General features: G+C 39.1%; 1 protein-coding gene across 1 annotated transcript in view; it reads right to left on the bottom strand.

The window, feature by feature from the left end:
• Positions 1 to 838: 838 nt before the first annotated feature.
• Positions 839 to 16,835, bottom strand: part of Jph1 (junctophilin 1) — a 77,184-nt gene continuing 61,187 nt past the window's right edge. The window contains exons 4-5 of the mRNA XM_027949422.2: positions 7,629 to 8,275; positions 839 to 919 (exon numbers count right to left, since the gene is read on the bottom strand). Coding sequence (XP_027805223.2) covers positions 839 to 919; positions 7,629 to 8,275 — 728 coding nt within the window. The remainder of the gene's footprint in view (positions 920 to 7,628; positions 8,276 to 16,835) is intronic.

The raw sequence follows: 16,835 nt of genomic DNA, 5'->3' as shown, positions 1-16,835 counted from the left end.
TTTAAATAAACAGCAAAAATGAGCAGAGTCGTGCAAGCAAACGAAACGTTCTCTCCCGGAACATTCCAGGAGATGTTAAAGCAGCAGGTCATGGCATAAGACTGGTGAGTGATGCTGCTACCTATTTCTTCTAATGAGATAGGAGTGAATGTTGGAACCTCGTCCACAGCAACACAATCCTCCGACCGCATTCCTCGGGCAGTCGTTTCCCCAGCTCCCTACTAAAAACGTCAGATGGTAAAATAGTAAGGCAGCTGTTGACTTCCATCAAAAAAAAAAAAAAAAAAAATGCAGCTCCATACATTTCCAGTTTAGTCACACTCTGCTAGGACAGATGGAGTAGCCAATGCCAAGAACTTCGCCGGATGGGGCTGCTTCAGCAGATTTTAAAAAAGAATTATTATTAAGTTTTGTTCTCCAACATGGCTGTGTGCTTCAGCTCCCAGAGGACCCCAAAGCCACAAAGCATTCCCAGGGGGAACTGAACAGGTCCTCTGGCTGAATTTTCCAAGTGTCATCTCTCTCTCGCGATCCCATTCTAATTCCAAGCCTCCTTGCCTGTGTCTGAGTCTGACTGGGGTGTGCCATTTAAAGGGCTGACGACACCACGGCAGAGGACTGTGGGCTAACACCACTAGTTGTCATGACTTCACTGAAGGGTCAAAACAGTTACAGCATTAAGTAACTATGTTGAATCACATTCAGGCACAGCCAAAATAAAGTGAAGGACAATATGTCATTGTTTAAAAAAAAATGCAAATTTGAATATGAGAATAGAATATTATTTACTGTAATTTGGTAGAGAAATTAAGGCTATTCTTACCTTTCCTAATTCCAATCAAGTTAGAAAGTGAACAAAAAGAATGGCCAACCCGATATTCAACAGCATGACAAGGACAATCATGACTGAATTAGGGCCCTGGAAGTGAAACAGAACAAAATAAGCATGATGTTTTCATGTTAATATCCATAACATATTGCCAAAACCAACTACCAAAAGTATAAAAAAACAAACATGGCTGCAGTAACTAAGGCATGAATGAGGAATGCAGCTCCTAAAGGTGTGAAATAAAAATAGCAAGGTTATGTTTAGATGGAGCTGTTGCTGAACTTTCACTTAAAAATGAATCCAGTCTTACTAAAATAAAAAAAAAATAGTAAATAGCAGATAGATCAGTAGAGAAGGAGGGAGGAAAGGGAGGCAAGTACTAGGGACTGACTTGGAGCAAATTAAATTCCATGCATTTATAATTATGTCAAAGTGAATGAACTCTAATGTTAGGTATAGCTAATATGAACCAATGGAAAAAAAATGGGCTGGGGTTGTGGCTCAGTGGTAGAGCACTTGACTAGCATGTGTGAGGCACTGGGTTCGATTCTCAGCACCACATATAAATAAATAAAATAAAGTCCATTGACAACTAAGAAAATATTAAAAAAAAAGGAATCCAGTCTCGAATTAGGTTAAAAATGTTTTTGAAAATAACCTGCTCTATTCACCTCAAGATAGTGCACCCCACTCTAGGTTGAGACAGTTTGTCACATGGGGGCTGCAGGCTGGTGTGCATTAGCGGTTGTGGTTAGATCCATTCAGATGAGGAAGAGTGTGTCCTCAAGGCAGGTAGAAAATGAGAGTAAAAATTTGAGGACAATGAAGCCGCCAAGAAAAAAAATCAGGAAAAACTCAAAATGAGATTCTTTAATTCCTGCTTTTTTTTGGTCCCCTTTTGGGATCCTACCTTCTTTAGTAAGTAAAAATGGTTAAGTGGGAAATGGAATACTTTCAGAAGTTATTCCTCTAGGTCTAACTTTTTACTTCTCTAATCACAACCACACTATTACAGAAATAAAGTTATATTTAACAGAATGCAGAATCCTATTTTGATGACTGGAGTACCAGATACTCTGAGGCCCTCAGATTTTTGTTAACTTCAAACAAATAGGCCTCTCAGGGCCTATGTGCTCAGGACTGGCCCTCGGAGAGGCTACCTTCATTAGAAAGACGCAATCTTGGTGTTTACTATTAAAAGAGCATCTAATTCCTAAACAGCATTGAAGTGTTCCAAACTGGTCTTAAGAGGTAGGTAAGATAGGGAACTTTACTGTTCTTATTTTACAGATAAGGAAACATTGATACTCTATTTGGGTATCAAAGAAGACAAGATTGAAACAATGTTGTTGAGGCCTCAAATGTCCTTCTAGTGGCAGCGTAAGGAAGACTGGAACTGCCACTGTGGAGCCCTCTCTCTCTGGGCCTTGGGCTTGGGTCATACATTACTTCCTGAAGGAGCTCTCCTCCTGCCCTGGGACACATCTCCCTGGTAGAGGTCAGGGTGCTCTGTTCTTTCCCTGTTCTGTTGTCACATTTATTGTCATCTGTTGTTGCACTGCATGTTCTCACCTGGACCCTGAGCTTTATGGGGGACTCATCTTGTTCCCCACTGTATGCAGTTCATGAGCTGTGGGGGCGCCCAATTCACTGGGGCAACCCGTATTTAATGAGACCCAGCATCTTCAAAACAGATTCAGGTACTGATGGAAGGACACCTGAGTAATGAGTAAAACGGGAGGGGGAATAAAACAAGGTGCCCTTGAGAGAGGGAGTATCAAGGAAAAGAAGACCCCCGGTTCTTAAACCCCAAGTAATGGGAGGAAAATAGGTTTTCATAATGCCAGGCAGAGGGCTAAACATTTCTAAGTAGATTATTTGTTGTTTATTCGTCACACGAGATTATTAGTTCCATTTTACAGAGCTTCAAGAGGGTAGATGTCTTACCCAGGGTTCCTCAGCCCCTTTGAACAAATTACACAGGTAGACCTAAACCTCATCCTGTCCACTTGCAGCTCTAGGCTCTTTTCTCTACATCCTTGTTAAAGCCCTGGGCCTTAGTTTAAAAGCAATTTCCCATCAAATTCTTTAATATCACATTTTCATCTATGTCCTGTAATTTCCATAGTAGCAAATAAGTACCAAATCTTGCTAAGGACCAACTGCTCTTTTGGAAGAGTTATATTCCAAATTCATAGGAGAGTACTAACCTGCACAACATTTCATACAATTTTTCAGGGCTGAGAAATGCAGAAATAATTTAGGAAATTCCTACAACTCTGAAAATAATCATGATGATCTTTCAACATTCATAACTGAGTACAGAAATTCAGGAAATGCCATTACTGCTATATTCTTTGATTTGATTTGATTCATGAGTGGTATTATTTTAACTCTTTTGGGTCAATGCATTTAATTTGTAATTCTCAAAGATAACTTAGTGATATGAAAGATGAGGGAAAGTGGATCTGAACTGGATCTGGACAATATATAATGCAGAGTCAGTATCCTAAGGGGACCCAGGAACAGGGAAATCAACAGAGAAGGTACCTTTAGTAAAGCCAACTTTAAAAGCTTATGGTACAGGCTGTGGATGTGGGGCTGTGGATGTGCATTGTTGGTAGAGCACTTGTCTAGCATGCATGAGGCCCAGATTTGATCCTCAGCACCCCTCCCCCCAAAAGTTATAATAGCCTCAATCTTTAATGTTCATCCTATAAATCCTTCCAAACTTCTGTGAATTTACCAGTCCCTTGCGAATTGGTTGGTATTCTGGGTTTGGATAATGTCTTGGGGTGAATTTAGTTCTCATCTTCAAGTTTTTGCTCACATCTCATTATACTGATAATCTGGATTCCTTGAATAATGAATAAATGCCTGGATAAATGCCTTATCCAGAATGAAAAATAAATAAATATGCATTTTTCTGAACACATATATATTTATCCTGGACATATTCTAACACACACATACGTATTTATTCTATCAGTGTAGCTCCATTTATAAAACTATTTTTAGAGATGACTTAGTGAAGATGAGAGTAATCCAGTTATGAGAGGTTCAAACCAACACCAGGTGAAAAATGAAAATCTGGGACACTATTTTAGATATCAAGCCGTGACCTCGGTGTTCTTCAGATACCCAGGCAGGCCACGGGGGTGAAAAGCTTTAAGGTGAAGTCCCACAAATATGATTGTGCGGGCCAGTTGTAGCTTAAAATAGCAAAATGGAAAAAAAAAAAAGTCTTGCTTTTCAAGATCGATTGGGACAGGTGTAATGGAAACTACAGCAACGGGCAAACTGAAGTCCATATTAGAAGGCGTTAAACAAGCAAAAGTGGGGGTCAAAATATGGAAAGAAATTGTACCTTAAGGAATGAATGGAAATTTTCTTTTCATTAAGAGATAATCATTCACATTTAAAATTGTGAGAAATTTTCTGCTGGAAATAGTTTATTTATATCAAATGTAAAACTTCCCTAAATCATATGCAAAGAGCAAAGTTTAATTTAATATTAATAGAAAAATTCAATTATATAAATATACATTTTTTTGGGGAGATTCAAACTTGATCTGCAGGGATACTTTAAGTTTTACATAAATTCAAAAGAAAGATCAGGTAAATCTCAAAACGAACTTGGAAGCTGACCATAGTAATGGCTGAGAAAAAAAGTGCAGTCAGCTTTCAGGATAGATGGAGATTTCTGATTGGAGGACTCTTCACTTGTTGCCTTGTAATAAGGCTCACACAGTTGTTCTGGCTCTTACCAGAGTTTCCATGTTCCAAAACCCTCTATGAATATCCACATCACGTAGGATGCACACTCCTGGACATGAGCCCACAGGTAACCATGCCCACATCCGTCACAAGTTTCCTAAGGCTGCTGAGCCTCCCTTCTCCTGCTTCATGATCAAGTTGTTAATTTGCTCCAAGTGTTAGTCTGTGTCCTAGAAGGTTTTCTGTATTTCTAGAAGATCAACATCCAGGGTGATCCTGAGGATGGATCAAATCTGTTAGAATATTTAGGAATTACGCTTCAACTTGTACATTAGAAACATAATAGGCAATGCTTTCTGAGCATGTGCTCAGCACGGTACTAAGAACTTTGTGTTATCTCTAACACTTTAATTCTTTAATGTTGAGATAGGAACGAACGTATGAGGAAACTAAGGCAGAAGAGCAGTTAGTAAACTTGCCCAGAGTTACACAGCTGGAGAGCAGAGCTATGAACCCAGGTGTTTCAAATCTGTGCTCTTAGCTACTAGTCAGTTCTGCCTCAATCAGGAAAGTTGGTTGACTATAAAATCTCAGATTCAGGTTGGTTATCATCATGGTTTAGATATGAGGTGTCCTTCAAAAGCTCATATGTGGGACTATGCAAGAAAGTCTAGAGGTGAAATGAGCTCTAACCTGGATTAACTTATATGGGTGGTACTTGTAGGCAGGTGAGGAGTGGCTGGAGGAGGTGGGTCACTGGGACTGTGCTTTGGGGTTGATTGATATTTTGTCCCTAGTGAATGGAGCTCTCTTTGCTTCCTGGTGCCATGTCCTGAGACGCTTTCCTCCTCTAAACTCTTTTGCCATGATGTTCTGCCTCATCTTGGGCCCACAGCTATGGAGTCAGCCATTTACAGACTGAGACCTCTGAAACTATGAACCTCAAATAAACTTATCCTCTTCTAATTGTTCTTATCAGGTCTTTTGGACACAGTGACCAAAGTTGACTAAAACAGTCATCCACCTTACAGATGGAGATTCTGACTCAAACTGAATCTCTCAATGCCTACACAAAGAACATTAACTGATTTGTTCTGGGTTTCCCTCAAATATTGGATTTAGTGTGAATGTTTCTATGAATTTTAAATTGTGATTTGTAAACTTCCCACTTACACAATGCCTTCATCTAAGAATTGTAGGGAGTCTTCTACGGTTTAAAGGCCCCTCACAGACTACCCTTGTAATGATGGGGTCACTTCCTAAATCCTGGAGGAGGTTGTCAGGACTATGAAAGGCAGCTTTCTGTCATCATGAAGAAGACAACATTTTCACACAAAGGTGCCGAGTGACCCTGTCACCTTCACACATAGGGGCAGCCTGAAGCCTGGGAGGCTACAGAGCTGCTGGGCCCTCTCTCTCCCTGAGTTGTGAACAGGAACCCTCAAGACTGACCCCTGCAGGTGGAAGATGCCTGGCCAAATCCAAGAACCATGATTCTCATATAAGCAGAACAGATGCTTTTTCTAAATCAGGAGGCTGTGAAGTCACCAAACATATCTACAGTACTGCTTCACAGAAGATGCTTGCAGGTTAAAACTAGGAAAGTCAACAGGGCCTTTGTTTTTTTTAAACCACAGTTTAATGAGCAGGACATTGGGGCATATGTTTCCCCTGTAGAGTTATGGAAGTCCACTGAACATACTACTAGATATATAAAAGTATAAGCTTGAAGGCCTGTTTGAATTTCCCCCTTATAAATCAGATAATACTGATCTATCTAGAAATAGATAGTCGATCTCCTTTTTCTATCTCATGGATACACATAAGAGAAATCATTATTACATTTAACAAATTCAGCACTGATAATATTAACTTAATATCAGGATACTGACAAATCAATGTTAAGCATTTTAAAAATGAATGCCTATTCTGAAAATCATTTAGCTCCATAGAGGTTGACTCTTGGGTAATCCAGCTAATCCGATTAATTCACATTTAGCTAATTTAAAAGTTGAGAACCTGGGGACAAAGAGAGCTAGTGTTTTATAGACATTAGCAAAAGAGACATGAGAAATTTCAAGTATAAATTAATTCAAAAGATGAATTGTGATAGTTTAATCCTATGAGTAAATGGAGCAGCCCAAACTGAGATACCTATGTTATAACCTTGTTGCCCAAGACACTAGTCTACATCAGTATGCACATGTCTCTGACATAACCAGTACATATCAGGTGAGCTGTGGCTTATTCCCTAGCTACATTTAACACCCACTGCCTCAGTGTCAAAGGCATGTGAACAGGTCACCAGGTCATTTTTTAAATCAATAATTACTTAGCTTCAGGTTAATATGAATTCTACAGAATTTGATAACATACTAATTCCACATATTATCCAACAAATAAATCTGACATGAAGAAGCATATAGGCATTTTTTTCATTAACACAGAACATTCTGGCCAAATAATAAATAAATGTTCAAGATTCATTGATAATAACTAGGATCTACCAGAAGACTGAAATTGCCAGAGCATTTACATTCTGAAATTAGAAGACCAAAGTCATCCTCTTCAACTGCTAAAAAATTTCTCTTTTGGGGAAGAAAAATGTTCTCGCTGCAAAGCCAGGCTCATTAAGTAAACTCCAAGCTAAACATTTATGAGAAGAATTCACAATGCTAGAAGAGATGTTCTTTTTGTGTAAAGATGCTGGCCACAGTGGGAGGGTCAAGGGAGGGTTCAGAACTCCCTCCTAGAGCTCTGGGAGGGAAAGGCATGTTTCCTTTCTAGCAGTCAGAGCACAAGCCACCATGAAGATCACCAAGAAGAGCGGACAGAGGCTTGCTAGAATGTGAGGTGGTCCTAGGTTGGTCAGGTCTTGCCTGCCTGAGTTAATGTCTAAGGTAGGCAACTGCCTGGAGAGCTCTTGCTAGCTCAAGCTACAAAGGTGTTACACTCTAAATAACCCCGTGACCCAAGGACTTCTGTGAGCCCAGGCAGTTATCGAGATCCGCACCACCCTCTGTGGCTCCCTGAAAGAACCAAAGGGGAGGAAGGAAAAGAAAACACTTGTGGTGAGACTTACTGAATTGGCTTCTTTTTCCAAAGGGCACGAATCGTTGCTTGCTGGATTCTTTGGTATAGCAAGTTCAGACTTCTTAGCTTTTGGCTCAGCTTTGCTTTCTTTGGCAACTGGTTTTGTCACAGGTTTGGGGGGACTCCACTTGTTAGGTGATGGCTTGTGCACCAGTGCTGAGGAAGACTGGCTCGCTTCATCATCGTCCTCCATGTGTTCTGGAGGGTGCTGGGGGGCATTCAGTTTCACATAGTAGCCGTGATACTGAGAATGCAGCTCCCCATTACTGGGGCTGGGGATGTGGTGGCGGCCAGAGTACTTGGACTGGGGCACAATGGCTCCGACCTCCTTTGAGGGAGCCTTTGACATCAAGGGCTTATTGACGACAGCTGTCACCTGCTCGTCAGCCATACTCCTTTTATCTTGATTGAGTCTGGCCCCAGAGCTGGGGTTTTGCTTCTTCATGGACTTTGGGGAGGGAGGTTGGGGAGAGCGGCTCTGTTTGGGACTTGCCTCAGGAGACCTGGGGGGTGTCGTGCCTTTGCGATAAAAATGAGGAGATTCCTTTGGGGTAGGTGGCTTTTCTGGTACCTTTTCTTCTGGGTTTTCTTTAGCATCTACACCTTCCTGCAATCTCTGTTTGATGTAATCGGGACCTGGGAAAAAGGAAAAAAAGGAAAAAAAAAAAAAAAGAAAAATAAGGTGTAAAGTCTTGTATATCAGGTTTCTCTATAGTTTTTTTTCCTAAAGGAGATTAACTTTTTCCCCTTTAAATCCGTTTACAAGGCTTTGACTAAGCATGAACACATTTCATTCTCCAGGGAAAGATACTGTTTATTACTGAAAGGGTACTTTTAGGACAATACATTCTGTTAATTGTCCTATTTTGATAGCCATAAAAATCAATCAACTCTGACTTCCCTAATAATTGTATTATTCTTCTGTACCTGCAGAACATAGAGATGAAATTCATGTTGGTAGAGGAACACCATAATTAACCTATTTATCCAAATTAGCACTGTACAGTTAAAACACAGAAAGCACATTCTTATATAAAGAAGTGACTCTTGTATTTGAAAATATAATAATGTATCAATATTGTAAGGCAAACCCTGCAGATAACATATTGGTAATGATCTGTCATCAAAGAATCATTAAAACTTTCTAGTTGGGTGCTGAGGTTGTGGCTCAGGGGGACAGCGCTCATCTAGCATGCATGAAGCATCCTCAGCACCATATAAAAATAAAATAAAGAGATTGTGTCCACCTAAAACTACAAAATAAATATTTAAAAAATCCCCCAAACCAAAAACTTTCTAGTTGGGACAACTCCTGTAGTTTAGGATGTGCTGTACAAATCCTTTCCAGGTTGTCCATTCACAGCTGTGACAAACAGATGTTCTGCAGGTGTCCAAGTCAAGACAAGGCAGTTGTCTTTGAGGCTGCAGCCTCAGGATTTTTAGCCTCAGGATTTTGATTTACTTTATATACTTCATGATTGTTTGTAACAATCATGTTATTTTCTAGGAATAGAAAAATGTTCAGTTTTTAAAAAGTGCATTTTTACCAGGAATAAGTTATAAAGAAGCAGAGTGCATCAAAAGATGGTACAGGCTGACAGCACTTAAGGATGCCTGTGGTCCTGACAGGGGCAGCTTGGGGGACCTGGGACAGTTCTCCAAGGCAGCACCCTCCTCTTAGGCACGTTAGGTCTCTGCCTCTCCCCACGACCCAGTCCCGTGCACACTTTGGCCACCACTCCTCCCAGCTGCTTTCCATTACCATGATATGAGGTCAAGGTCACACACAATGTGGTTGGCCACCTTTGTAAATGAGCAGGAGCTGACAAACCATCTCTCAAGTCTGTGGTGGGGAAGCCATCCTCTCTTACTTGCTGCGAGATCACTGACCAGCTCTTGCCAACTCCAGAGCCCTGGAGGAAGGTTCATCCTCCTTCCTGCCTCCAACCCTACCTCTCACTCCAAACCAGCAGAAGATTTATAGAGGGCTGAAGAACAATTATCCTTATTTATTAGAAATACATGCTGCACACTTAATATGCTTAACTCTTCTTTCCATGGTGGTCTATGTAATAAGTTATTGTATTAAATTGCTATTTATTATGCCAGGCATTTTCCAAGATTTAAAGGCCCATCAAAACCTTAGGAAGTAGCTGTTGTTATCCCCATTTTACTCATGTGGTAACAGCCTTAGCAGCTAAAAAAACCCCAAAGTCATGTATAGCCTTTAAGGTAAAATATAATGCAACATATAATGTAACATTTTAAAGTCAGGATGAGATTTCCTGAGAACGCACAAACGTAGGGTGCACCAAGGTCCCAAATGACTGCATTAACACAATTTCTGTCCTTTAGTGGAAAATTTCCCACCCCTTGGGATTTAAGTTTCCCAGTCCTGTTAACATCACTTGTCAATAATTGAGATTTCCTTTCAAAATTTGAAGATACCAAATTTGAAATAGAGATACTACCTTGCATTCTACCAGATCATAATGGAATGAAATTAGAAATCAATGATAAAATAAGAAAAAAAGCTACTCCAACACCTGGAGACTAAATAATATGGTACTGAATGAACAATAAGTTGCAGAAGACATCAAGGAGCAGATTCAAAAATTTTTAGAGGTGAATGAGAGCACAGATACAACCTATCGAAATCTCTGGGACACTATGAAAGCACTTCTAAGAGAAAAGTTCATTGCATGGAGTTAATTCTTTATAAAAGAAAAAGTCAACAAATAAATGACTTAACATTACATCTCAAAACCCTAGAAAAAGAAGAAAAAAATCAACACCAAAAGCAGTAGAAGGCTGTAAATAATTAAAATCAGAGCTGAAATCAATGAAATTGAAACAAAAGAAACAATTGAAAAAATTGACAGAAAAGTTGGTTCTTAGAAAAAATAAATAAAATTGACAGACCCTTAGCCATGCTAATAAAGAGGAGAGAAAACTCAAATTACTAACATACGTGATAAAAAAGGAAGTATCACAATAGACACTATAGAAATACAGAAGATAATCAGAAATTATTTTGAAAACTCTGAAAATACCAAAGGCATTGACAAATTTCTAGAGTCATATGATCTGCCCAAATTGAATCAGGATGATATACACAATTTAAACAGATCAATTTCAAGCAACGAAACAGAAGACACCATCAGAAGCCTACCAACCAAGAAAAGCCCAGGTCTGGATGGATACACAGCCAGGTTCTACAACACCTTTAAAGAAGAACTAATACCAAAACTCTTCAATTTATTTCAGGAAATAGAAAAAGAGGAAGCACTTCCAAACTCTTTCTATGAGGCCAATATCACTCTGGTTCCAAAAGCAGGCAAAGACACATCAAAAAAAAAAAAAAAAAAAAAAAGAAAACTTCAGACCAATATCTCTAATGAACATAGATGCAAAAATTCTCAATAAAATTCTGGCAAATTGAATACAAAAACATATCAAAAAGATCGTGCACCATGATCAAGTGGGGTTCATCCCAGGGATGCAAGGTTGGTTCAACATAAGGAAATCAATAAATGTAATTCGTCACATCAACAGACGTAAAGATAAGAATCATATGATCATCTCAATAGACCCAGAAAAAAGCATGTGACAAAATACAGCACCCCTTCTTATTCAAAACGCTAGAAAAATTAGGGGTAACAGGAACATACCTCACATCATAAAGGCTATCTATGGTAAGCCCCAGGCCAACATAATTCTAAATAGGCAAAAAAATTAAGGCATTCCCTCTAAAAACTGGAACAGGACAAAGATGCCCTCTTTCACCACTTCTATTTAACATAGTCCTTGAAATACTGGCCAGAGCAATTAGATGAAAGAAATTAAAGGGATATAGATAGGAAAAGAAGAACTCAAATTGGCACTATTTGCTGATGATATGATCCTATACCCAGAAGACCTTAAAAGTTTCACCATAAAACTTCTAGAACTAATAAATGAATTCAGCAAAGTAGCAGGACATAAAATCAACACCCATACATCAAATGCATTTCTGTATATCAGTGACAAATCCTCAGAAAGGGAAATGAGGAAAACCACCCCATTTATAATAGCTTCAAAAACAAAACAAAATAAAACTTGGGAATCAACAAAAGAGTTGAAAGATCTATACAATGAAAATTACAGAACCCTAAAGAAAGAAATCAAAGAAGACCGTAGAAGATAGAAAGATCTACCTTGCTCTTGGATAAGCAGAATTAATATTATCAAAATGACCATATTACCAAAAACACTATATAGATTTAATGCAATTCCGGTCAAAATCCCAATGGCATTTCTCATAGAAATAGAAAAAGCAATCATGAAATTCATCTGGAAAAATAAGACACCAAGAATAGCTAAAGCAATCCTTAGCAGGAAGAGTGAAGCAGGTGGCATCACTATATCAGACCTTAAGCTACACTACAGAGCAATAGTAACAAAAACTGCATGGTATTGGCACCAAAAGAGACTGGTAGACCAATGGTACAGAATAGAAGGCACAGATACTAACCCACAAAATTACAATTATCTTATATTAGACAAAGGTGCCAAAAACATGCACTGGAGAAAAGATAGCCTCTTTAACAAAAGGTGCTGGGAAAACTGGAAATCCATATGCAACAAAAGGAAATTAAACCCCTATCTCTCACCATACACAAAACTTACCTCAGTGTGGATCAAGGCCCTAGGAATAAAACCAGAGACCCTGTGACTAATAGAAAAAAAAAGTAGACCCTAATCTCCATCATGTGGGATTAGGCCCCAACTTCCTTAATACGACTCCTTTGGCACAAGAATTAAAATCAAGAATCAATAAATGAGATGGAATCAAACTAAAAAGTTTCTTCTCAGCGAAAGAAACAATCTGTGAGGTGAATAGAGAGCCTACATCTTGGGAGCAAATCTTTACGCCTCACGCATCAGATAGAGCATTAATCTCTAGGGTACATAAAGAACTCAAAAAGCTAAGCACCAAAAAAAAACAAAAACAAAAACAAAAAAACCAAATAACCCAATCAATAAATGGGTCAATAACCTGAACAGACATTTCTCAGAAGAGAATATACAATCAATCAATGAATATATGAAAAAATGTTCATCATCTCTAGCAATTAGAGAAATGCAAATCAAAACTAAGATTTCATCTCACTCCAGTCAGAATGGCAGCTATCATGAAGACAAACAACAAGTGTTGGTGAAGATGTGGGGAAAAAGGCACACTCATACATTGCTGGTGGGACTGCAAATTGGTGCAGGCAATATGGAAAGCAGTATGGAGATTCCTTAGAAAATTGGGAATGAAACCACCATTTGACCCAGCTATCCCTCTCCTCAGTCTATACCCAAAGGACTTAAAAACAGCATGCTACAGGGACACAGCCACATCAATGTTTATGGCAGCACAATTCACAATAGCTAAACTGTGGAACCAACCTAGATGCCCTTCAGTAGATGAATGGATTAAAAAATGTGGTATACATATATGATGGCATATTACTCAGCAATAAAAGAGAATAAAATCATGGCATTTGCAGGTAAATGGATGGAGTTAGAGAAGATAATGCTAAGTTAGCCAATCCCCCAAAACCAAATGCCGAATGTTTTCTCTGATATAAGAAGGCTGATTCATAGTGGGATAGGGAGGGGGAATGTGGGAGGAATAGATGAAATCTATTAGATAGGGCTAAAGGGTGGGAGGGGAAGAGAGAAGGTATGGGTTTGGAAATGATGGTGGAATGTGATGGACATTATTATCCAAAGTACATGTATGAAGACATGAATTGGTGTGAATATACTTTGTATACAACCAGAGATATGAAAAATTATGCTCTATATGTGTAATAAGAATTGTAATGCATTCCACTGTCATATATACATAAAAATTAATAAAAAAAAATTGATATTTCCTTTCCAAATTTGGTAAGCATCCTTCCCACTGTCTTTTGTGATGCTCTACAACTGAGCCACATCCCCAACCCTTTTTATTTTGAGACAGGGTTACCCAGGCTGGTCTTGAATTTTTCATCCTCCTGTCTCAACCTTCCAAATCACTGGGATTACAGGTGCATACCACCAGGCTTAACCAAGTGCTCTCTTTTAAAAATTGGCTACTTTCTTTTAACTCCTCCTTCAAAGATGGTGGTGAGTTCCTGGCCCAGCTAGAGGCATTGCTCAGATGAAGAAGAGGGGCAAATGCAATATGTGCAAAAGATGACATCTTTGTTTCTGAATTCTTCCCTTGGTGCTGTGCTGGACACTGAGGAAGGGAGGAAGCACCATGAGGAAGCACAAGAGGTGATTATGTTTCCCATCAGCAGACTCAGCCCTGCTTTTTACATTTGTTCATTTATTTTTGATGCCTGGAATCAAATCCAGGACCTCACCCATGCTAAGCACCAGGTCTACCACTGAGCTGCACTTCCAACCTTTGCCCCTACTCTTTAAAGTCCAAAATGTCTTTCATACTGGTCCTCTGGGGAGAAGCCCCTTGTGATTCTATTGCAGATTTACTTTTACAACCCCTCATCTTCTGTGGTAAAGTATACTTTCCTGAGAGTCTGACACATATCCTAAAATATGTCACCCCGTTGTCCAAAATGCCATCAGAGTTGGCTTTATTTGTGTTTTACTGTCATTTGATTTTATAGCTTTGCTGAACCTACCCATCTAGGTCTGGAAGTGAATGTATGGAGCAAAGACAATTAAGATAGTCCAGACTCGTGGAGCTGATGGAATTTTAATGTAAACCACACAACACTGAACCAATTACACAAATGACTAAGTGCTTATAATGTCCTTAAAGGATAAGTGCAAAAGTTATATTTGCAAAAAAAATCGCCAGTATCTATCTCAAGATTAAGGAACATTAAATGCTTATGTTTAACTTAATTACACACAGAGAAAAATGTGGAGAAAATAATAGACTCTGGCAAACATGATTAGCTATGTATTTTTAAAGTTGGAAGGAAAAGGTAAAGAGATGATGAATGGTGGGAGAGATGATAAAAGGCCCATGTGTTTCATTTTGAAAATGGGACTGTGACAGTGCAGCTTATAAATTCAGGATTAATCCCAGTGACATTTGGCCTCACCTGCATTTACTGTGGAAAGCATACAAACAGCAGAAATGGGAGTTGCTTCGACAGATTCCCAACCAAAGGGACAGCTGTCAGCTGAGGTGGAGACTGAGGAAAAGCTGACCAGTACAAGATGCTGTTTGCTGGGAGGGACTTAGGCAACTCAATTACACTGGTTCAAGAAAAATTAATTTTGTAAGACAGCACTTTAGGATATACTTTAATTATTGGAAAATTCCTATAAAACTTGAATATCATACATTATGTATTATGTAGGTGTGTGACTTAGCTTTTGCATCAGTGTGACCAAAATTCCTGTCATGAACAACTTAGAGGGAAAGTATTCGGGGCTCATGGTTTCGGAGGTCTCAGTCCATAGACGGCCAACTCTACTGCTCTGGGCCCAAGGTGAGAAAGCACATCAGGGCGAAAGGAAGAGGCCCAGTGAAAGAAAACCATTCCGTTCATGGAGGAATCAGGAAGCAGAGAGAGGGCAAGAGAAAGGGGCCATAGGGAAGATGCACCTTTCCAGGGCACACCGCCACTGACCTACCTGCTCCATACACATACCATCTGCTCACAGTTACCACCTAGTTATTCAAACTAGGATGGACTGATTAGGTTACAGTTCTCATAATCCAATCACTTTACTTCTGAACATTCATGCATTAACACAAGGGCTTCTGGGGAGACTCCTCATACCCAATCCATAAACATGCTTTTATAAAGAGTAAAGGGAATTCTTCCCACTTCTTAACTTATACTATATTATTAGTAACAGGTCAAGTTGAAGATAATCTGTCAATTAAAGGAATTTTTATTAATGGTTTTATAAAGCTAAATTTTGGACTCCTTTGATTTTTTTTAAAAATAATTTTTTAGTTGTCAATGAACTTTATTTATTTATATGCAGTGCTGAGAATCAAACCCGTGCTTCACACATGCTAGGCAAGCACTCTACCACTGAGCCACAACCCCAGTCCTCATTTCTTTTTTTAAAAAAACATATTTTTAGTTGTAGATGGATACAATATCTTTATTTTATTTACGTTTTATGTGATGCTGAGGATTGAACCCAGTGCCTCATATGTGCTAGGTAAACACTCTACTAACTGAGCCACAGCCTGAGCTCCTGAATTCATTTCTTATCAAGTTTTTTTTTTTAAATTCTCAAATACAAGTCTAATCACTCTTTCAATTTCAAAAGTCTGGTGTGGCACAGGTTTTTCGCCCCAAGTGCATGAGGAAAAGCATGTCTTACATAATTGCTTTTGCCTACTCTTCTAAGATGAGTTTTTCCAGGTATATCCACCCAGATTCATCAACAAGGCTTTGATGAAACTCTAAATCTGTTGAGCTCAAAGAATTGACTAGAGCCAGGTGTGGTGGCGCACACCTATAATCCCACACCAGTAATCTCAGGAGGCTAGGGTAGGAATGTTCCAAGTTTGAGGCCAACCTGGGCAACTTAGACCCTGTCTCAAAATAAGATTAAAATGGGTGTAGATGTAGTTCAGAGGTAGCACACTCCTGGGTTCAATCCATGATGCTATCATCACCACCACCACAATGAAAAAGAATTTACTAGAACAATGAAAGTATATTTTAGCACCAAAGTTTAGATTTAAAAAAATGCCTAGCTTTATTATGCTTTTGAAAATGGCTGGCTAAAGAAATACACACACTCCCATCAGGAACTATACTTGCAGCCAATCCTCAGCCAAACCTGAGGTGCTATACTCAGAGATTTTTTTTTAGTAGGTACAAATCAAAGCTCTAGAAATCTTAATGTTCATCTAATGCTCCAGATGATCCTAGTATACCAAGTCACAGGTGTATGAAAGCATGCAAAAAATGTACATGTTGACTGGATGTGGTCCTCATACCAGCCTCATATGACTACATCCAGTTGGAAATGGTTCCAAAGTAGCACAGTCATGTGACAGCTGGTCAAACAATAAGTATATACAGCTAGCTTTTCCATAGTAAGATGGAATGATTTTTAAACAAGACATTTAATATAATGCAGAGGACAGAAGTTTTTCCTGGAAGGCACATGCTGTGCCCGCTACTTGTCCTGTGTGGTTGTGTGTGTTAGCAGTGCGGTGCCAGCAACA

The sequence above is a fragment of the Marmota flaviventris genome, chromosome 15 (genome assembly GCF_047511675.1).
Source record: "Marmota flaviventris isolate mMarFla1 chromosome 15, mMarFla1.hap1, whole genome shotgun sequence".
NCBI lineage: Eukaryota > Metazoa > Chordata > Mammalia > Rodentia > Sciuridae > Marmota > Marmota flaviventris.
The sequence above is the reverse complement of the archived record's forward strand: the minus strand, read 5'-3'. Positions and strand labels throughout refer to the sequence as shown.